This window comes from Eurypyga helias, unplaced genomic scaffold (assembly GCF_000690775.1).
Source record: "Eurypyga helias isolate BGI_N326 unplaced genomic scaffold, ASM69077v1 scaffold16440, whole genome shotgun sequence".
Taxonomy (NCBI): Eukaryota; Metazoa; Chordata; class Aves; order Eurypygiformes; family Eurypygidae; genus Eurypyga; species Eurypyga helias.
The window spans coordinates 389-22871 of NW_010226385.1; the positions used below are offsets into that span (position 1 = coordinate 389).

The 22483-nt window shown below is 48.6% G+C and overlaps 1 protein-coding gene across 2 annotated transcripts; it reads left to right on the forward strand.

Annotated features, from left to right (window-relative positions):
• Positions 1-251: 251 nt before the first annotated feature.
• Positions 252-15937, forward strand: NFRKB (nuclear factor related to kappaB binding protein). 2 transcript variants are annotated; one of them, XM_010152981.1, is made up of 25 exons: positions 252-389; positions 809-1010; positions 1107-1234; positions 2236-2410; positions 2600-2701; positions 3497-3570; positions 3969-4053; positions 4488-4668; positions 5035-5143; positions 5606-5732; positions 6610-6675; positions 7643-7722; positions 7808-7851; positions 8225-8285; positions 8481-8655; positions 9229-9335; positions 9751-9874; positions 10594-10673; positions 11132-11352; positions 11447-11717; positions 11995-12213; positions 12668-13453; positions 14161-14267; positions 15019-15154; positions 15713-15937. In XM_010152981.1, exons 1-25 carry the CDS (start codon positions 255-257, stop codon positions 15836-15838), a joined length of 3921 nt encoding a protein of 1306 aa, XP_010151283.1. In that variant the 5' UTR covers positions 252-254; the 3' UTR covers positions 15839-15937. The 2 variants fall into 2 exon arrangements, with proteins under 2 accessions (XP_010151283.1, XP_010151275.1); XM_010152973.1 differs by having other exon boundaries at positions 255-389; positions 2567-2701.
• The last annotated feature ends 6546 nt before the right edge of the window (positions 15938-22483 follow it).

The window sequence follows — 22483 nt, forward strand, 5'->3', positions numbered from 1 at the left end:
CCTGTACTGGGGCATGGTACACGCTGTCTGGGAAAGCATTCCTCTGTTGACACAACTCCTGTTGCACAGGACAGTAAACCGGTGCTGTAATACCTCGTGTGTACCTCACGGCCCGATCCCATACCTTCCCTTTAAACAGCCGCCCCATCAAACGTGGCTTCGGGCGTGCCTCAGCTGCAGATGTGCCTGGATTTGGGAATTTCGGTTGTTGAGGGCTTTGCTGCCGTTGTTTAGAAACCAAGAGAGGGTGAAGAATGGATTCCCTGGATCACATGCTTACGGACCCCCTGGAGCTGGGACCATGTGGGGAAGGACATGGCACGCGCATCATGGAGGACTGCATGCTGGGTACCACCAGAGTTAGTCTGCCTGAGGACCTGCTCGAGGATGTGAGTAGCGCCGAGATACTTTACCTTTTCAGAGCTCCAGCAAACAGCGTGTTGAACTCCCAGCAAACTGGAAAGAGGAGAAATATTTCTGACCGTCCTGGAAAAGGTGTCGGAAAGGGCTTTGGTTAATCTCAGGAGAATGTCTTTTGAAACCATTCTGTTACGTTCTTTTTCTAGATCACAATGTCTCTTAATTTAAAATTGCCTTTGAGCAAGTCTGGTGTGTTAGAAGTCTTGAATTTATTTTTTTATTGCTAGGAGTACCGTTAATTTCCTCACTTTTACGCGTTATTGTCGTGCGCGTCTGGTGAGACGCTGTCTCCTGACTTGTCTTACTTAACCACCGAAAACCTTCAGGGCTAGAAACTTGTCAAGGACACGGATGCATTTTCTTCCCTACTCTTTTTTACCTTCTTCAGCCTGAGATCTTCTTTGAAGTTGTCAGCTTGTCTACGTGGCAGGAGGTGCTGACAGACGCCCAGCAAGAACACCTAAAAAAATTCCTGCCTCACTTCCCTGAAAACAACCGCGAGCATCAGAACAAACTCATCTCTGCGTTGTTCAGTGGGGAGAACTTCCGCTTTGGAAACCCACTGCACATCGCCCAGAAACTCTTCCGGGGTGAGCGAGCATCACTAACCTCTATGCGCTTTCGGGGTTAAGTTCTCAGCTGGCAGTTGGTGCAAACGGAAGTGGATTTTAACCTCCTTCTTACAGATGGACACTTTAATCCTGAAGTTGTGAAGTACCGGCAGCTGTGTGTTAAGTCCCAGTACAAGCGCTACCTGAGCAATCAGCAGCAGTACTTCTACCGGCTGCTCAAGCAGATCCTCGCTTCCCGCAATGTGAGTGTCTCCCGGGGGGCGGGCACCGCTTTCTCCTCTTCTGTAACGAGTAGCTTGTCTTTACAACAGAGTGTCTTGGTACTTGTGCATTCACGGTTCTCCGAGGTCTTGCCTCTGCCTTTCTGGTTTTCCAGGGGCCCATATGAGAACGCTAGAAACCTCGTGATGTTTGCAAATCTCAGGTTTTGAAACTCTCTTAGCTCTCACTTGCGTGTAGTGGCTTTGTTCCTTGCCCACCTTGTCCCCCCTTCCTGCATTTGCCCCTTCACACCTTCCTGTCCTATTCAGAAGTCATTCTGCCTGCATTTCCTACCATTTCTTGTCACGGTGAAACAAGAAACTCTACTAAATATGTAGTTGTATAAATCCCCCAGCATCACAGGGGTGTGGTATGGAATAGATAAAAAACTCTAATGCCTGTAAATCCCTCATGAAGTCTTCCTCTATGGATACTGTTGCCAGCTAATTGCTGCCAACTGAAAAGCATTTGTTGTAAATACTTGTCCTTTGATTATGCTTGGATGGTGAAACATATGGGATGTATGGATAAAGGTGAAAGTCTGTCTTTATAAAACACCCCCCAGTGACACAGGAAAAAGAATAGGGAAGCGTGGAGGAAGTTATTTCCCCTGTAGTCATAAGGGGGTAAAATGTTTTCTTGAAAAGAGAAAGTCTTCCGCGTGTGTGTTAGGTATTTGGGATGGAAACTGCACCGATGGTTGTCTGAGACCAATGGTTATGTTCCTCAACAGACCACATAAAATGACCATGAGGTGCTATTGTGTGTGCAGATGAAGATGCAGAAATTCTGCCTTGGCTTTTTCCCCCTTTAAATGGTCTAAAATGCTGTTTTTAAAACCTCGTTCGTGGCAGATGAAGGGTTATCATAAAGAACCGAGGTGAATGTTAAACTTGCGGAAAGTCCGTGCGTTGAGCTTATCTGTTGTGGCTCACAACGCCGCAGCTGAGAGCCCTCATGTCACACGTGTCTCATCTGCCAGCACTTGCTGGATTTAGCTAGGAAAGGAGGCCCTGACATGACCCTAAGGAGAAAGCGCTTCTCACCCACGTATGACACAGAAGAACGGGACAGACGGACACATCGGCGCTACCTGAAGATTCTGAGGGAAGTGAAAGAGGAGTGTGGAGATACCACCTTGTCTTCTGATGAAGAAGGTAATGGCCTGGACTGAAGTAAAGACTGGAGGTGTGAGTGGAGAAAGACAAACTTTTGATGTGAGGAGAGTGTCTTTAGTAGAAGAATGGCAGCTGGACTCTATTGGCTGTGCTCTGACGAACGTGGGGGAATAGAATTATGTACACTGGGGCTAGGTCTTGCAGAAATAACTTTATTTCTTTATTTAGATCTAAGCTCCTGGCTTCCAGGTTCTCCAACACGTTCTCCGAGTCCACCAGTTCCCCTGAGAGTGATCCCCACGTTGTCAACCTTGGACATGAAAACAGCAGGTGAGAACCAAACCAGGGGTCGATATGGATTTTGGGGTAAGAATTACTTTGAGACCCTGCAAGAAATCAGTATGAAAAGCTGTTCTTTGGTGGGAAATCTTGTATTCTCCAAAAGAGTGGGCTCTTCTCCCAGTTTATTGAATCTTTTTTTCCTTGGAAGGCTAGTATTTTAACACAAGGGCCTACGCTTTGTGTAGTCATGGAATCATAGAATGGGTTGGAAGGGACCTTAAAGATCATCTCGTTCCAACCCCCTGCCATGGGCAGGGACACCTTCCACTAGACCAGGTTGCTCCAAGCCTCATCCAGCCTGGCCTTGGACACTTCCAGGGATGGGGCATCCACAGCTTCTCTGGGCAACCTGTCCCAGTGCCTCCCCACCCTCTCCAGGAAGAACTTCTTCCTGATGTCCAATCTAAACCAGTAATACTGCTGGTTTCTCTGTTGTGTTTTGTTATAATGGTTGAAGCATTAGCATAGTCCAGTTTGAAATATTTGGGTGCATGTGCAGAGAGAATCCCACCTAAGGTTCCAGTAATCAAGTCTGCAAACCCTTTGTGCAGCTGGTTCTCCCTTCTTTTCACTTCTGTACCTGCATCAGCAATGAAATCTGGTGACCCGAGGAAGAAAATCAATTGATGAAAAGAGAGATTCAAGTAAGGAAAATTTAGTTGCTGAAATTAGGAGATTGTTGAAAGTGGGAGTGGATAGACAGTGGCATTCAAAGAACTCTGTAAAGTTACAATAATGGAAAACTCTGCAGATAATCTGAATGTCTTTTCTTTTTTGTTGCAGACAAGATAGAACTTGGGGAGAGTGATTTGAAGATGATGTTGAAGAAGCACCATGAGAAACGAAAACGTCAACCTGTAAGATGTCAAGAAGGCTTGGCGGGGCGGGAGGGGACAGCATTTTCTCTCTTAGTCTTTTATCTGTTGGCTGAAAAGTTCAGGGCCCAAATGATTGCTACTTTTGTATGTGCAACCACCTTCAACCCTTTATCGTGACCTGTGTTTAGCTGTCAGTGTATGTATGCAACTCCTGTTCATGCTTCTCTGACTAGAAGGGTGTTGTCATTTTAGTGATGTGTTTTGGAGAGACAAAGTTTTGGATGTCAGGGTTCCAATTTTTATCACAGTAAGTAACTTTATAAGCTGATCCTGGATAGATTTGGGGCATTTCAATACCTGGTTATCTTCAGTACCCTCGTTGCTATCTGAACACTGTCCTTTCCCCATTTTAATTCCTATCCCCTTGTCCTGTGCAGGACCACCCTGACCTAGTGACGACAGACCTGACCCTTGAGGACATAATGACTCGAGTAAACGCTGGCAGGAAGGGTTCTTTAGCAGGTCAGTGGCTTGGACACGGTACTGGCGCACCGCACGAGTACAGGGTCAGAAGCTCAGGGTGGTGTCGATGGCTTGTTGTGCCCTTTTGCTCTTCACACAGCTGGCTGACCACGCTGGAGTTGTGGGTTGCTCCGTTTCACTTGCTCACAGGCAACTCCGGTGTCCACCGAAGGTGCTTCCAGCGAACTGATCAAAGTTAATTGTATCTGCTCTAAGGAGTTACCTTTGCCTTCCTAATTTCATATATGTTGGGTTAAGAAATGGAGGGTTTCTAGTAAAACAGTGCATTGAGGGGAAAAATAAAGGTTTGTGGAAACGGCTGGGAAGATGGAATGACTAAATGTGTGTTTAAATATATAAGTAACATATGACTATCGTTGAAATACGGTAAAAAGCTTTCTAATGAGTCTTCTTACCTTTTATCATATCTAAAGCCTTATTCGACCTCGCAACCCTCAAGAAAAAGGTGAAGGAAAAGGAAGATAAGAGGAAAAAAAAGCTGAAGATCATTAAATCCGAGGTGGAAGATTTGGCTGACTCTCTTAGCAACGCAGACGGAATCCCACCGCTGTCTCAGGATCATTCCCCCATCCCTCTGTCATCTGTCAAAGAGGAGTAAGTGCTTCCAAGGGCCCTGAATGCCTTGCACGGATGGAGAGAGCAGCAGATGCTGTGGCTCAGATTTCTGCGGGACTGCTGCAGGCTGTGGTTCTGTGCACCCTGGGATGTGTGAGATGTGTGGTGTTCTCTTTTTATACAAAGGTGAATATTGCCCAGAGATGTTGTGGATGCCCCATCCCTGAAGTGTTCAAGGCCAGGCTGGATGTGGCTTGGAGCAACCTGGTCTAGTGCAAGGTGTCCCTGCCCAGGGCAGGGGGGTTGGAACTAGATGATCTTTAAGGTCCCTTCCAACCCAAACCGTTCTGTGATTCTATGATTTACTCAGGAACTTACTCTTCTTGTGTTCTCTGTCTTTTGAAGGCCTCTGGAAGACATGAAGCCATGCCTTGGAATAAATGAAATATCTTCCAGCTTCTTTTTCCTTCTTTTGGAGATACTGTATCTGGAAGGACCTGCTACTCTCTCTGTGGTAAGGAATCTGTGGAAAGCAAAGTTAGGGGAATAGAGGGTCTTACAACTGTGTGTAATTGTGATTTTGCTCCGGATTTGTCCAGCTGTAAATTGTATTAAGGTGTAGATTGCATATTAAAGAAATTAAACACTTTGGGAGTGCGCACCACATTCTGTTTTTAACAGGTTTCATAAATTTCGGCAGTTCCTAAATGAATCCCTAAGTCTTTCCATACCCATTCTTTAGATGGTGGTCAGATATATTCTGTATATTAATGGCAGAGATGGTAGGGAAGCTTTTTCCCCTTTTTGGTGTCTTGTCGGAAATACCATGTCACAGTTAATTGAAAGAGTCAGGTAATTTTTTTATATACATAAAAATATTTTTGTCCCCTGGATATATTTAGCTGTTTTGTTTTCTGTTAACAATCATGCTTTAAAGTGTGAGTTCTTCAAAAGAATATTTCTTTCTCCTTTTCAGCTTGAAGATAAAGTTCTAGATTGGCAATCTTCTCCCGCCAGCGCACTAAATAACTGGTTTTCCTTTGCCCCTAACTGGTCTGAACTGGTTTTACCCGCCTTGCAGTACTTGACGGGTGACAGCAGAGGTAAGAATGACTGTTAAAAGTACTAATGATGCTTGTACCTCGGTTTTAGTCAGGGCTGCTTTATGTTGTAGCTCAAATCAACTTTTAATTCATGTCTACAATACATCATTGTATTGTTGTTGGCGTTTCTCTCACGGGCTTTACATTTCTTGATTGTGGTAGGCCTGTTTTGCCTGTGGATGGTGGACAAGACCCGGCTTGATTCCCGAGAATGTGTATATGTGTGTGAAATTGCCTCCAGACAGGCAGTTTCTCCTGTTCAGATCGTGCGCTTCAGGCAGGGTGTTTGAAGCGGGAAGAAATTAGTCTCTTCCCAGTGTGAAGACATTGTGGTTGTCTTTGGAGATAATAAAACATACGGTAGATGATGCCCCGAGCCATCCACTGGAAACGTGAGGTTGGCCCAGCTTTCACCTGGGGCTCGGAGCAGCTCGGCTTCAGATGTTCCTTTCAAAAGAAATTATTCTCTGGTTCTCATTTGCTTAGTGGGAACTTTTAAAGGGAGGGACAGTACAGATTGTAGTGGCCTTGGCAGAGATACGTAATGCTGGGGAACACTGGAAATCCCAGTTTTGCCTCCCAAGAGCCCAGGGGTGGTCACTGTGCGGTAGCGGTTCCTCGCAGCATCACCGGGATCTCATCTGGCAGCCTGTAGGTGAAAGACTCGTTATCTTGTTCTGTTCTTGCGCTTGCACTGTTACTGTGGGATGCTTACCTTCCCTTTGGGCAAGAATAAATTCTGAGAGGCACTTACGTAATCACTTAAAATGCTTTATCTGTCATCAGGAGCATAAGTCAGCAGCTTGCATTGCAACAGCAGGACTTTGGGGGTGGGACGATTGTATGACGCCTCTGACAGGCACATTTGTCATTGCAGATGTTCCTTCCAGCTTCTCGCCTTTTGTTGAATTCAAGGAAAAAACTCAGCAGTGGAAATTGCTTGGTGAGTATCTTCTGCTTTTCGATGATTTCTACTACAGTGAAGCTTGGTTGTTTTCTCTAGGACTTGGCTTTCCAGCTTGCTGCAGCCCGGAGAGAAAGACGAGCAGAGCTGTTAATTAGGTGGTTAGGCCTTTTCTCATTGCTGAGCCAAGATGCGTTTTACATTCTGGGCTTTCACAATACATTAGTGTCAGCAGCAGACAGAGAATAAGCGAGCAGAGGCACTGGGCATAATTTCTTCATGTCGCTGACCTAACCCTGTTTGTCACCCTTCAAATCTGTCTGAACACCTTCCTGTTTTCCCTTCTGTAGAGCATACCTTCTGATTATTCAGAGTAATTACTAGTTACTACAGTTAGAAAAGAATTAAGGTTCTCTGTGGAGCAAAGTGATACTATTTTCATTTTTAAAAGTGGAAAGCACAGAGTAAATTAATAATAAATGAGCCCAGGCACATACTGAGTGAATGACAGATTGCTCGTGTTTGTTCCTTTGGCCTACTAGGCAGAATTTTCTCTTCTTGGTGATTCTAGTGATCATATTTACAGGCTTGAACTGGCAGAGTTTTGGACTCAGGAGGCTATTCCTCTGGTCCCTTCCACGCTCGGTGGTGGAGGTTATGTAGGCACGTGTTTCTGCTCATGGACTCGGTGACTGGGATTACTTTGGAGCGTAGGAACCATCTGCACACCTGGGGTGTCTCCAGCAGTATCTTTGCCTGCTATGCCAGGAGTTGAAGCACTGTCCTTTGTGCCAGTTTAGAAGAATAACTAGGTTTTAGCACTTGCCTAATTCTGGGTGCGTTCCAAGTATCAGAATCTGAGTATCTGTGAAGTATGGAAAATGCCTTGTGACTGATGATGCGTAGAGGTGGGAAGAGAGTAGGAGATGCCTGGGAAGTACAAGCAGACGCCTTTGTAACAGATAAAGGACTTCTTTTTCTTATTTTTCCTCATTTCTTGGACTAGGCTCTTGCCAAGATCATGAGAAGGAGTTGGCAGCACTTTTTCAGCTCTGGTTGGAGACCAAAGACCAGACTTTTTTCAAAGTGAGTCAGAAAAAAATCACCTTGTAGCAGCACAAAACCTGACTGCGTTATATCCAACATTGACGTTTCTCTGTGTTTTTGATAGGAAAATGAAGACAGCTCAGATGCCACCACACCAGTTCCCAGAGTGTAAGTGTGTAACGCTGCGTGAAAGCTGCTGCGGCGCATGCTAAAGCTACGAAGTTTGCCTCTGGATCTGAACGGCTGGTTGCTTAAAATCAAAAAAGTTTACATCCTGGGGCAGGAAGGAACTCGATAGTCTGATTTTGCACAATGTCAAATCATGTTTTTCCCCATGCTACATCCTGTTAACTAGATTTTTTTACAGTCCATGTTTACCTTCCGGTCGTGTGTAGAGCATATTTTAAGATCTCTGCAGGCCTTGTCATAAATGCATTTGGAATTTGCACGGAAGAATTTGTGGAAAGGGTTGAGGTGACTAATCCTTTGGGATTGTTGTGGGCCTGCCGTTGCTCAGAACTGATGGTGACCTTTGTTTCAGAAGGACTGACTATGTAGTCCGACCTAGCACCGGAGAGGAGAAACGCGTGTTTCAGGAGCAGGTAGGAGAAGAATCGTCTTCATTTTAAACGCACATGTTGAAACAGTTGGCTGCTAAAACAAGAGAATTTGTATGGGATGGCAGTTTTATATTCTGCACAAACTTAACCTACGTTAAAATACAAACGTAGCACAAGCTTTAAGACTTTGCTCTATATATTTCCTGCTAAATTCAGTCCTCTTGTTTCCACCTACAGGAACGTTACCGCTACAGCCAGCCCCACAAAGCTTTCACTTTCCGTATGCATGGCTTCGAGTCAGTTGTTGGGCCTGTGAAGGGGGTGTTTGACAAGGAAACCTCGTTAAACAAAGCCCGAGAGCATTCTCTCCTGCGCTCAGACAGACCAGCCTATGTCACCATTTTGTCCCTCGGTAAGGTGATGCCCAAAATATCGTTTCTTTTGAAAGAAAAAGACTCCCCTGACCCCCCCACCAAGCAATGACTGTAGGAGTGTACATTGTAAAGGGAAAAGGTGGGCAGGCTGGGGTGACAGAAGCCACGAAGTAAATTACATGAAATAAAGGTGATGAAATGCTGGGAGCAGGGAGAGCTGGAAAAGAAGGCATCTGTGTGTTGCTGTTCATCTGGGAGAAAATGGGAATTAGAGAGTCCAGTCCCTGGGGCTGACCGAAGCTAAGGCTCAGATAACTCAAAAACAAGAGTGGTGTTTTCTGTACGCCGTTGGCAAGCTGGGGCGTTGCAAAGTCATTCTGGGGTTCAGTGCTGTTCCTCAAGCTCGTCACTCCTGGCACACAGCCAGCGCTGTTGATGCTTTTTAAAATGATCCTATATAATCTTTGACTCCTATCTCTGAGGGAACATGGGGGACTAGATTTTAGTGAGCAAGTAGGCGCTGCGAGGGTGGGGACAAGATACCAAAACACATCTGCCAAAGTACTTCAATACAGCTACCTGGAAGTTTAAGCTCTGATTTTGTGTTTCAGTTCGTGATGCTGCGGCTCGCCTTCCTAATGGAGAAGGAACTCGTGCTGAAATCTGTGAGCTGCTTAAAGATTCCCAGTTCCTAGCTCCCGATGTCACAAGTGCTCAAGTAAGTTGGATGTCAGGTCTAGCCTCAAACAGATTCTCCTAAAAATACACTGGGTTGGACCGGGCAGTATTTGGTGGCTGAAGGCCCAGTAGTTTTTTATGCTGCTTTGACCTGCAAATGAGAGCTGTGTTCTTCTCCAGTGAGCTGCTGCCAAATCGGCACCGACCTGTGGATGATGAAAAAAACAGCTAGAAAAGCCACAGAATTAACACCGTGTCGTGTATCTCCTCATGTTTTAGATTCAGAAACAGTCAATTTTCAGAGCACTCGGTATCTGCTCTCAGTCACTTCTTACTCAAATGAATTGCTAGTAGCTTACTCAGGTTTTATGCCAAATAGGATCATTCTTCTAGTCGTGACTTTCAGCTACCTCAACCAGGGGCATCTTGTAATTCTGTGAACTCTGAACTCTCAGGTGAATACTGTTGTTAGCGGTGCTCTGGATCGATTACATTATGAGAAAGATCCCTGCGTGAAATACGATATTGGACGCAAGCTGTGGATCTACTTGCACCGGGACAGGAGTGAGGAAGAGTTCGGTAAGCGTGGCTTGGTGATACCTTAAGGAGTGAAAGTGTTTATAGAGCTCTTGAGCTTCTTCAGTCCAGCTGGATAATCATAGAATCACAGAGTGGTTTGGGTTGGAAGGGACCTTAAAGCCCATCTAGTTCCAACCCCCCTGCCATGGGCAGGGACACCTTCCACTAGACCAGGTTGCTCCAAGCCTCATCCAGCCTGGCCTTGGACACTTCCAGGGATGGAGCATCCACAGCTTCTCTGGGCAACCTGTCCCAGGACCTCCCCACCCAGGAAGAATTTCTTCCTAATATCCAGTCTAAATCTGCCCTCTTTCAATTTAAACCCATTACCCCTTGTCCTGTCACTACAGGCCCTTGTAAAAAGCTCCCCCCCAGCTTTTAATGAACATTAATCTGTCAGTCTAGCTTTTTTCTCTCGTCATTTTGTAGTGTTAGCCCATCAGCATTTAAATCCTGTCTTGTCCAGTCCAGTGTGTCAGTTTGAAGTATTTGTTTGAAAAATAGCATCCCGTGTACAAGAACTGCACATTCCTTCACATTCATGTACATTCACAATGTGTTCAGCCTTTTTGGCTAATTTTACTTGATATTGTTCTTTGCACTATTACTTGACTGTGTGTTTTGATATCTTGTCTGAAGATGAACTTACAGTTCTGAATTGGCCTCTCAAATCAGTTTGCTAGTGTTCAGGAGCTCTAACCATTAATTTCTGTTTGCAGAACGCATCCACCAGGCTCAAGCTGCTGCAGCAAAGGCCAAGAAAGCTCTTCAGCAGAAACCAAAACCCCCAGCTAAAATGGTAAGTGGTTTTTTGCACAGGTTTGGACAGCTGCTTTTGGGGTTGGGAAGGAGATGGAGGTTTAACTTAATCCGTAAATGCAGCCTCCGTAGTGGCTGGTGAAAATTACCACCTATCTGAGTTTGCAGTTCATTATGTTTATGAATGCCGTACTGAAGCTCTCGGGGATTTGTCTTTGTTGTTGTTCCTGAGATCAAATATCTCTGAAGTAGTTGCTCTTGGCAAATTAACCAAGGTGGAAATCTGCGTGTTACGAATGTTTGTCGCCGCAGAGATGGGCTTTTCCCTGAGAACAGCAACAGCCCAAGGCACCAGCCCACTTGTGGCTGCAGTTGAGGAAGGCAGACAATCTGTGATTTCAGGGTGTAGCGTGGGGGCGTCACTCATACCCTTACAGAACTCCGCAGCCAAACCCAGCTTTTGGGATGCCCTTCATGCTTGACGTGGTTTCCTTGCAGAAGTCTAGTAGCAAGGAGAGTTCTGTGAAAGCGCTCCCCAGCAGCACGTCGGAGCCCAGCCAGCTGAGCCTTAGTGACTCCAGCATGCCACCAACTCCAGTGACTCCTGTGACACCAACGGCACCAGCATTACCAGCAACGCCTATTTCACCCCCACCCGTGTCTGTGGTTAGCAAGAGTGTATCTAGTGCTGGATCGGAGCCAGCAAAACCCAGCCAAAGGTACTCCTGTCTCATGTCACTTGTGAACATTCCGGGTTCTTTCCCGGTTGTTTCCTACATCTGTGCTCACCTACTGGCTTTATCTCTTCCGTAGTGTTCTTCTGGTATCTTCCCCTACCATGCCACAGCTCGGGACGTTGCTTTCCACGGCCCAGAGCTCACAGCCTGGGCCGCAGCCACCTCCCACCCGGGTGGTAAGTCACACCACCTCCTCGGGACTGCCGCAGGTCCGGGTGGTCTCTGCCCAGTCCAGCCTCCCAGCTGGCTCCCAGCAAGCCCCGGTGGTAACCCAGCAGCAGCAACCGACGTCCGTGCCTCAAATCCGCGTTCCGGCTACAGCTGCACAAACCAAAGTGATCCCTCAGGTGAGGTTGGCTGCGTGGAAACGGAGGAGTAGCTCTGACTTCTAATCTCACCCCCTCTCGTATTGCGCTATTGCTCGCTCGTTACACACAGTAACTGCAGGGCGGTTCAGTTCTCCTTTCCTCCTCCCTATCACCTATTCGTGTGGCAGCATTAAATCCTGCGTTGCAGTAAAAAGTCCCTACAACTTGTGAGCTGTAAGGCACAAGACAAAAAGTAAATTACTGAGCCGTAAGTACTGTGTTAATCTGCTCACAGGCTGCTTCTGTCTTCCCGTAGGCTGTGATGACGCTGCCGGTGAAAGCTCAAACCAGCCCGGTGCAGGTGCAAAGAGCAGGAAGCTCGGTGACAGGACAGACAGGCATCACTGTGACAGGACTGTCTGCAGCCCCCAGTCCTGCTGTAAAGCCGGTAACCAGCTCTCCCGGCAGTTCTGCTCCAAGCACCTCCTCTACTACTGTCATCCAGAATGTAGCCGGCCAGAATATCATCAAGCAGGTGAGGGAGAGACAAGGAACTGGGCTCTACGACCCCGTTTGTTGTGACAGGCATGGTAGGCAGGCGTGAAAAGGGGGCGAAAGCTGTAGTGAGCCGCAGTGCTGTGTGAGTTACCAACCGTATGGATTTAAGCCACTGCTGGTTTGGTCTGTCAGCCCCATTTTCACGTACAGGTAAAAGATACGTGTAAATCCAACATTAACCATCTTCAGATGTCGATCTCATTTTCATTCATCTTGTCTGAAGAAGCAGCTCTGCAGTATTTCATGTTGTGGATGTGTTTGGGGATGCCATTTCATCTGCAACCAAAACGGTTTTCGGAGGTGTACGGAGGGCTGCCATCGTGCCGCTTCACTTCTTGTGGGAGCAAACCTCATCCTGTTGGGAAGTTTTACTTTGGCTGTGCCTTGGAGTGCTGGTTTTGATACAGCCAGGTTTCTCTCATCTCTTCCAGGTGGCTATTACAGGACAACTCGGCATGAAGACCCAGCCTGGAAGTGGCATCCCCCTCACAACGACCAATTTTCGGATCCAAGGAAAGGATGTGTTGCGCCTCCCCCCGTCCTCTATCACCACAGACGCGAAGGGACAGACTGTGCTGCGTATCACCCCGGACATGATGGCCACCCTGGCCAAATCTCAAGTCACTACCGTCAAACTGACTCAGGACCTCTTCACGGCAGCTGCGGGAAGCAGCACTAGTGGGAAAGGCATCTCTGCAACCCTGCACGTGACATCCAATCCCGTCCAGACTGCTGATTCTCCAGCCAAGACTAGCACGGCCACTTCCGCTTCTTCCAGCCCGGCTGGAAGCACAGTAGTTAAAGTGACTCCTGACTTAAAGACTGCAGAGCCGACCAGCTCCGCTTTCCGGCTGATGCCTGCTCTGGGCATGACTGTGGCAGATCAGAAGAGCAAAGCCGTAACAACGGTGGCGTCCAGCGAGGCCAAGCCAGCTGCTACGATAAGAATCGTACAGGGGCTGGGGGTGATGCCGCCCAAAGCTGGGCAGACTATCACGGTAGCTACTCACGCTAAGCAAGTGCCCTCTTCCTCAGCAGTGAGCATGCCCGGCACGGTCCATACCTCGGCTGTCTCGTTACCAACCATGAGTGCCACGGTGTCCAAAGCAGTCGCTGTGGCCTCGGGAGCTGCTGGGACTCCCATAACTATAGGCACAGGAGCCACTGCCGTGCGGCAGGTACCCGTCAGCACCACGGTAGTCTCGACATCCCAGGCAGTAAGTAATGCTAAACTTTCTCTGGAGGCGGGTGAGAAAGGGGAAGGCTGAAGTGGTCTGATGGTTTATGTCTGGAAACTCTTTACATCCACAGAGGCTCAAATTAAGTGCTGTAGGACCTGGGTCTGCAACTCGTTTCAGGGTGTTGGAATTGTAGCTGAATGCCCAGGAAACAGTCAGATATGTCTTCCCTCACCTCCTGTTGCGAGCAAGTGAAATAAACTTTTCTTGCCTCAAGTCCTTCCTCATGCAGCTCAGCATCTGGCCCCACTCCCCTGGAATAATTTCCCTTGGAACGGTGTCAGGGCTGGAAGTGCTTGGTGTTTGTGTTAGCTTTTTTACCCGTTTCCCTGTTTAATGCAGTTTTAATGCCCAGAGCTGAAGGCACCATAAACTGTATTGTGAAAGTAGCGTAAGCTAAGTGACATTACCGTGGCTTCTTACGGATAAAAGTCACGGATGGGTGCAATGATCCTTCACGGGGAAGCACCACGGCGCTAAGACAATGCGGGTTTTCAGGGCTGAGGCAGCTGTGGAGGGAATGAGATGGAGAATTAACGAGTCTGCAATGGAGTAGAGATTTCATCAGCACAGCCGTTTCTGCTCCCGGGACTCCCAGACAGGGAGCTGAGCCGTAATTGCACGTTGCCAGGCAGTTTCTCTGCTGAACTCCCTGCGGCTCCTCACGTGTTCTTCACCTTCTCTAGGGTAAACTACCAGCACGAATAACAGTGCCGCTGTCCGTCATCAGCCAGCCAGTGAAAGGCAAGAGTGTGGTGACTGCCCCCATCATCAAGGGCAACCTTGGGGCCAAGTGAGTATTTTGCACCCGGTAGTTGTGCTTTAGAAACAGGCTGAGGAAGGGGCGTGGTCAGTAGGTTCCCGGGGAGCTGGCGAGCGGAATGGACTCACAGTCCATTAGCTGCAAGAAGCTGCATGAACATGGTGTCTGGCGATGGGAATGTAATCGTTTCGGTGCCACGAGACGGAGGTTCTAGCAAACACACTGAATTAAAAAATGTTTTTTGCCTTGACACCAGCTCTTAGAGTAGTTCTGTGTGTTTGAGCAAGAATTAACCTCGTGACATACCCAAAAATGTGTGTAATGTGAGGCCATCTCTCCGTTAAAGAGTCTAAGGAAGTGTTAACTGCCTCAGTGCAAATTCCTCTGCATTCAGGTGTTTAGATCTTTTTGTTTCTTCTTCCATGAACTCTGGCAGTGTCTCCCTTAGTTAATATTTCAGGGTAGAACACTCTGTGCTCGGCTGTTTTCTGCATTCCTCGAGAAACGTTCAGGTCTGATCAGCCAAACCCAGTGATGCACACAGTCCGGAATTAGAGGGTTTAATTTGTGGGATCAAGTCATTATCATGGTGATAAATGTTGGCAGAAAGTTGTCACTCGTGTATTGGCCAGTGTTGGGGGGGTGGGAGGAAACCCACTACTTCACATCATTAGTAAATTAGATAAAAAACTTTAATCTCCTTGCAACTGAAGAGCAACTTTTGAGTCTGAAAGGCCTCACCCTGCTGCGTACTAACCTTTCAACAATTCTCTCTCCGTAGCCTCAGCGGATTGGGTAGAAACATCATCCTGACCACGATGCCAGCAGGGACAAAACTGATCGCTGGGAACAAGCCAGTGAGTTTCCTGACGGCACAGCAACTCCAGCAGCTGCAGCAGCAAGGCCAGGCCACGCAGGTAACGGCGCCTAGAATGATAATGCTGTTTGATGAACTAAAAGCAAACACCAAAAATCCTGTCAGGAAATGTTCCCAGAGGCTGCAGGGACTGTTTGTGTACACTTGGCTCTTTTTTAGCGCTTTGGCTTCTGCGGGTCACCATTGCTTGAAGAAATCACGTTGTTGCTTTATCCATCTTTCTGTCTGGAAACTCAGTGTTCTGGAATTCCAACGAATTAATCTACATTGAGAGCTGCTGGTAACGAGTCTGTAGAAGTGATGTATCCGATGGATCCGAGTCCTTGTGAAAACATGTAAAAGCAGCTGACATGTTTTTACCCCAACTAGCTTCTGCTTCTTCCTCTCTCATCTTGAGATCTCTTGCCGCTATCCCAAGTGAGCAGTGGACGGAGCGAGGCATATTCTGGTCTTGATGTGTTTTGGTGCTCGGTCTTGTTCATATAACTGAATTCTGGATGGCCGCAGAAGCAGATAATGTACCAGCGCTTCAGAGTGCAAGTGCAGTGTGTCACCAGGTGGTTCTTGACGTGAGCTTTTTCTCTCCCACCCCAAACAGGTGCGAATTCAAACAGTCCCAGCCTCCCATCTCCAGCAAGGAACAGTGTCCGGCTCTACTAAAGCCGTTTCCACTGTGGTTGTAACAACAGCTCCATCTCCAAAGCAGACCCAAGATCAGCTGTGAACACTGGTTGGAAAACGGAGCGCTTTCCAAGAATTTCCCAGAGCCCGTGGCCATCCAGCCACCCGAGCCTGCCTACCCACAGTCGTGGCTAGGGATTGGACTGCGTTCTGTCCCCCTCTCTGGAGTCAGCGTTGTGATGTCTGGGTGGAAACCGCAGATGCTGTGCCTGCCAATCAAACCGTCTCAGTCCGGATGTGTAAAGCCAAGCTGTGTGGCGTTGATCATTTTTAAGAAACATCATCCTTTTCTTTGTTCTCTTCCCATCCTGAGGGCTGTTGGCAAATACCATTTCTGTGCATTTTGGGTTGTAGACAAAGCGGTTGATCCTTGGGTCTTCCTTAACCAGGGAAACTTGCTTGGAAGGGGTAATTCAGTGGCTTTTCAGCATCCTGAAGAACATGCCCCCTTTTGCTGGAGTCTCGCTGTCGCTACCTTCCTCTAGGTGACTCACGGGGGTGAGTCAGACGCCAGAGTTTGTAACATAGCCTGGAAGTAGATCCCTAACACGTTCAGTGCACTATTTATAGACTTTTTAAACACCTCTCCCCTAGTCCAACTTTCTGTGGACAGATACGGCTTCTGTGTTAAAAGCAGGATGAGAATCAAGATGGTTCTTGCTGTAAAAAAGAAAAAAGGCAGCCACGGGGAAGAGGGAGAAGTGGAGGAGATACAGAAAGTCGCTGGGTGAACAAGTCTGTCAGCAAGTGGGAATGTGCTGGGAAATGTCCACCAGGAGGATCCTCCTTTCGTTTTCCTCAGCAAACAGAGCAAGCTTTTTATTGGCTGAAAAAGATTGTTGTTTTAAAAATTTGGAGTGTGTTTTCAGATATCCCCAAACTGTAGTCTCCCGGACTCGGAAGAAATATTTTAACCCACGATCCCAGCCTTTAGTTTTGTTTTTACCTTTGCAATTTTATGTCAAATGGTTTGAATTTTGCACATACGGAGCTGAATTTGTGGCTGTTCTGACATGACCTTGAAGCTTTCTTGGGATGAGATCAAAAGACACGTTGGACCGGGAGAAGAGTAAAAGGGCAGAAGGCCCGAGAGATACCTCAGCCATCTCTTGTGCTGTGTACAGTGGTTGTCTGCCTGGCCAAGGGCTAACAGATTGTCCATCTTCTGTGCAAGGTGGTTCTTTTTAACCTGGTTTTTCGTGCAGTCTTTTTTTTAAACAGATGGTTTGCTCCGAGTTACACATTAGGGAACCGAGTGGTACGGTTCGGCGCTCCCCTGAGTGGCGTGGCTGGGGCTCAATCCCCCATGGCTGAGCGGGGCAGGCGGTGTTGCTGGGCTTCAGGCTGGGTGTGTCGGTCTTTCTGTGCCGTAACAAACCTACTTTGGGGGCAGGTTGGAGGAAAATGGGGTATTTCAGTAAAAAAAGAAGCGGCTAGTGGCAAATAATCGAATAATCAGGGCACATCAGTTTAAAGCAAGGATGTGAATTATGGTCTTTATATGCCTCGGGAACAGAATTTGGAGCCATGAAGGTTTTCTGAGCACTCTCTGACTAGATTTTTGTACTTTTTCTTGTACGTTTATCAACTGAGGAGAGGGCAGAAAGGCTGTGGTTTGGGAGGGAGGCGAGTTGGGAGGTTAAAATAAATTAAAGAGACGTCAGACAACTTGCTGGTATCGCTTGTGTGAACGAGCCTCTAAATTCAAGAGTCACGACCCCCCGGCTGCGTTAGTTCTGTTCACAACGAATAGACTTCCTCAGAGTCAAAACCCACAGTCAAGCACTCAACTATGGTCACAGCGCGAAGCCCCTCACGTTTCTGCGCATCCTCCTGCCAGGAGCCACGTGAAGTTGTCTCCGGACGCCAGCGTAACAACAAACCTGCCGCTAATGCCATGAGTTCGGCCTGCCTCGGGTGGTTGGAGTCGCGACCCCCCCGCTGCATTAGTTCTGTTCACAACGAATAGAGTTCCTCAGAGTCAAAACCTACAGTCAAGCACTCAACGATGGTCACAGCGCGAAGCCCCTCGCGTTTCTGCGCGTCTTCCTGCCAGGAGCCACGTGAATTTGTCTCCGGATGCCAGTGTAACAACAAACCTGCCGCTAATCCCACGAGTTCGGCCTGCCTCGGGTGGTTGCTGCGGCTGTTCTCGGGTTGCTGTTCAGCTCCGTTGCTGAGCTGGTCGCTGACGCCTGAGCAACCTTTTGCGTCGGTCGTGTTTGCCTCCGAGGGCCGGGACCCCTGGGGAAAGAGCATCTGTTGCTACAAGGGCTTCACAGTTCCAAGGGGCTGGGTTGAAGAATATGTGTTTGCTCCCAGCTTGGAAGAGAACAGCCGGTTCTGTGGTTCCGCTGCCGCCTGTCTGTTGTGTTGCTTCCACTCTGGTTGAAAAATAACCCTCCAGCACCTGCGAGTGGCCAGCCCTTGGTTTTAATAAGTAACTTAGAGGTCGACACAGGAGGCTGAAGGGCAGAGAGGGGCTCCAGTTGGTCTGCTGTACGCTGGGCCTGCCTGCGGGGGTCTGTAAGCTAGACTCTCTTCCCGGTGGGGTTGGCTCCCAGGTCCTCTGGTTCTGGTGACCGAAACCTGGTCCGGGAGCTGTGCCAGGGAGCACGCGTGCAGAGGAGGGAGGCCTAGAGAACACGTTACGCTGACGCTACCCGTTTTCCATCTGTTTGTCCTGCCCGAAAGCCCGTGAGCTGGCAGTCTGATGCATCATGCATCTTCACCTTTTGTAATTAAAAAATGGAAGTACAGCCTGCTTTTGTCATAGTGAGCCTTAATTATTCCTTTAAAACTGGATTAGATTCTTATTTCTAGCAAGAAAGTATCATGTAATTATTGCTTCCAAGGACTGAGCGTGTGACAAACTGCCAAAGGCCATTTAAAGCCTTTCTAACCTTTATTTTAACAACTGCTCTGTTTTATTTAAATCACAGGGGAAACCTGTACTCATACACCCCCGCAGGATGCCCTCACAACCCAAGGAACTCCCCTTGGGGTTACTACAAGCATTCCTTTTCCAAAGCAAATGGTTACTTGGGCATCAACCCGCGATCTTCCTTTCCCAAATGCCTTGAAGTCACCGGCGCAGTTTTCAGGGAAACAGAAAAATCTCATTGCTTGTTTTTCACGTGGCAAACGCGAACCACAGAAACTACAACCAAGTCATATTAAACTCACGTTTGCTCCTTTGGGGGGAAGCTTCAGGGCAGCGTCACGGTAGCTAGGGAAGCTTTTTGAATACAAAAGGAGCATCGTCATTTAATGGGAGTTTTGTCAACGTGGACTGAAACGTGGGATCACTTCACAAACCGTGGATTTCTCCCACCCCGTCCAACCCTGCTACGTACCAGTAAGCGACGGGATAGCTGAGGATGACAAGGGGTAAAAGAACCGTTGGACAAAGGGGAATTACAGCAGGCTGGGTTCACCTTTCTCACCTTGTCGGCTGAGCTGCAGATCTGCTCACCCCAGGCTGTGTTTGCAGCTGATGCCTCCGGAGGGCAACTCGTCTGACCTCCCTCAGGTCCTTCTTGCAGGATGATTCACTCTCTGGATATAACCATTTCTTTCTGTGGCCTGTAAGAAGAATTCTGGATGAGTAGCTCAAGTTTCAGCATTCCATGATTGAATTGAGGGATGACGCATTTTGTCTCGTGACCCATTCAGCGGGGATTAGTCTTGTATATGGCATCGTTGAGGCCTAAAAACTGCTAAACCGGAGGTGAATATTTTAACCAATCCATTAGTAACCACCCAACGCCTTGGTAAGCGCCTGTATCTCGGAACGTTACGTGTTCTTACTCCCCTACAGTCTGCAAGACCTGGAGCAAAATAATCCACCTGCCAGAACCCCAGGTCCTTCGAAGCAGAAACGCGCTGATCTTTCCGGGCTCCAGGATCAGGTCGTTTCCCAACAACACGTAAAGAGCAGAAGGCGCCAACCGAATCCAGGAGGGAGCAGCGGGAAGGGGATGTGCTGACCCAGAGCAAGGCCATGGTGGCCCGGAAACCAGCGGAGCAAACCCGCTGACGGTCACGCCGTGCCGATGCTGCTGGAAGAGTTACCCAGGACCCGCAGAGATGCCGGCGTTGTTTGAAACGCCATGACTTTGTGTCATTCCGAATGAATTCTTGGCAACGCGGGAAAATTTTTCAGCGTGTACTTAGGGAAATGGTGGCTGCCTGGTATTTATGAGATGTACGTGCAAAAATGTGCTTCTGCACGTAGAAAAACATGATCGATTACTCAAAAAACAGGGTCTTTGCGGCTGCTTCAGCAAGTCAGTCTGCGGTGAGAACGGCTGCCGTGTTCTCAGTCACACGGTCAGACTACGGGCAGTCAGAAGCCCTTGAGTCACCCCAGCTTTATGGATTCCTGAGGTCCCTTTGCTCGCGTCGGGACGTGAGGAAGTCGCTGGGGTGGCCCGAGTGGCTGAAAGGACGAGCAGTAACTTGGTAAGCCAGCGTACCCGGGTTTGCTCTCCAGAGCGTTCCTGCATGGAAAGGGCACTTCCAGCTTTGCTTGGCCCCTTAACGGCTACGAGAAGGGGTGTCAAGGCTGGTGCAAAGCAGGAAGGGAGGCTCTCCTGTCCGTGTTACTGTTGTAGCGGTCCACGTGGGAAGCTGGGAGTTTGTCAGAAATGATAAACTTAACTGGGTGGTTGTTCCAAACGCGCCCAGGCAGGAAGGTGTTACCGTGCAAAGCTGAGGATTTCCCCAAAAGCCCGAAAAACAGCAATTCTCCCAAAACCAGCACCCTATTCCTTTGAAGGGCAATGTGAAAGCTTAGTGGGTGTTTGTAGATAGCTGTGGCCATGAGAGAGACTCCCCAGTCCGAGGGATGAGTCCTTTGTCATTACAAAGCTGAGTTTGCATCTGCTCAGTAGGATTTATTCTGGTTTAGTTTTTCAGCTTGTGGAGGTGAGTCGGAGTGAGGGGGGCAGGCTGGAAGGGTGCTGTATCCGTTCAGCATCAGCAACCCAAGAGCTCCTTCCCGTGAGAAGAAAGCTTTCACTGGCTACGTCCACGCGCCTGGATTCTAACAACTTTAGCAAGAAGGTTCAGGGTTTGCGTTAGGGCTGGATTTAATCCCTGCTTAAGTTTTTCCTGCTTTGTGACACAAGTCAAGCGTCACAGAGAGCAACAACTAATTGGCTGGGACGTGCTGTTCTCAGCTCACTGACTCTTGGAGAGAAGTACTCTCTTCTCCCAGGAGCTGAGATGTTTCCCAGCATCTCCCTGCCCTCTCATGGAAGGTATCTGAGGGCTCCCCTTGCCCGTGGACAGTCTTTTCCCCACAGGTGCTTGTGAGCCAGCCACAAATGTCCTGAGCTTCACAGAATTGGTAGAAGAGCCATGGGAATAAGTTAGAGCTTACCAATTTTTCCATGCAGTGAGGGAGATTAAGGTTGGATGATAGGCAAGCTCACAGAAAGCATGGACACCTTAATGATAGAATGGATTGTCTTGGGAGCAGGGGAGTTTCCAGACAAACATACGTAATGATCCTACTTTTGGGGTGGAGAATGGACGGGAGCAGGTCTGGAAGCCTGATGCAGCCGGCAGGGTGTTTCATCCAGCCTGCCACCTCATCCCGGAGAGGACTAGCATCATCTGGAGAGCACGTATTGCTTCTCACCTCTGACAGACTGAACTCCGCGGGTGAGTTCGCAGCCAGTTTTCCTGCTGTAGGGTGGGCGCGTTAACAGCACGTGCCGACTCACCGGATCCCACTGGATGAAATAGCTCGAAGAACATCAGGCAGTTCGTTGTCTGAAAGATGGCAGGAGCAGGACCATAAAACCAGCAAAAAACCCGCTACATACCGCATCCCTTGTCCTCTACAGCAGCAAAGTGAGGGAAAAAGAGGACAAGTCAGAGCTGCGTACTTTTATTTCTTGCTTGTAAACCAACAGAGTCTGAACTTAGGTTTTCTGCGGAAAACAAGGTGGCGAGGCAACGGCGGGTGGGTCATCTCTACTTGTTTGTAATAACCCTAAGCGAGAGGGGCAGTTCCAACGCATCGTTTGCGCCTCTCTCCCAGCTAAGTCATGGCCTGGGCTCACCCATTCGCAGGTTGTTAAGCAGGCAGGACCTTAACTGACTCTGCATCTTGGGTGTGCCCGAGTGCGCAGCCCGGGTTTCAAAACACTCAGCGCCAGAAACCAGGCAGTCCAGCCCGTCCACTCTGTCGCACTTGGGGTTCGGCTGGCAAACGCTGCTGCTGATTCAGAGCTCGCCCAAGAGGTTCTGCTGCCGGGAGCCACAGCGGAGCTCCAGAGCCAGCGCTGGTACAGTCCTGTGAGCAAGCTTACATCCTACGGCCCTTCGGGGTCCCTTGGAACCGTTAGCAACAGAGGCACGGAGAAACGAGCCTCCTTAATTTTGAAGTTAGGGCAGTGTGCGCTGGCAGCCCAGAAAGCCAACCGTACCCTGGGCTGTATCCAGAGAAGTGTGGCCAGCAGGGCGAGGGAGGGGATTCTGCCCCTGTACTCTGCTCGGGTGAGACCCCACCTGGAGTGCTGCGTCCAGCTGTGGAGCCCCCAACATCAGAAGGATATTGACCACTTGGAGCGAGTCCAGAGGAGGGCACAGAGATGCTCCGAGGGCTGGAGGACCTCTGCTATGGGGACAGGCTGGGAGAGTTGGGCTTGTTCAGCCTGGAGAAGGGAAGGCTCCG

Excerpts from the sequence above, each read along its gene's own strand:
- NFRKB (XM_010152973.1), top strand. The coding sequence starts at position 255 with ATGGATTCCCTGGATCACATGCTTACGGACCCCCTGGAGCTGGGACCA. Across the intron at positions 3,571-3,968 it reads AGAAACGAAAACGTCAACCT|GACCACCCTGACCTAGTGAC; the intron begins GTAAGATGTCAA and ends TGTCCTGTGCAG. Across the intron at positions 10,674-11,131 it reads CAAAACCCCCAGCTAAAATG|AAGTCTAGTAGCAAGGAGAG; the intron begins GTAAGTGGTTTT and ends GTTTCCTTGCAG.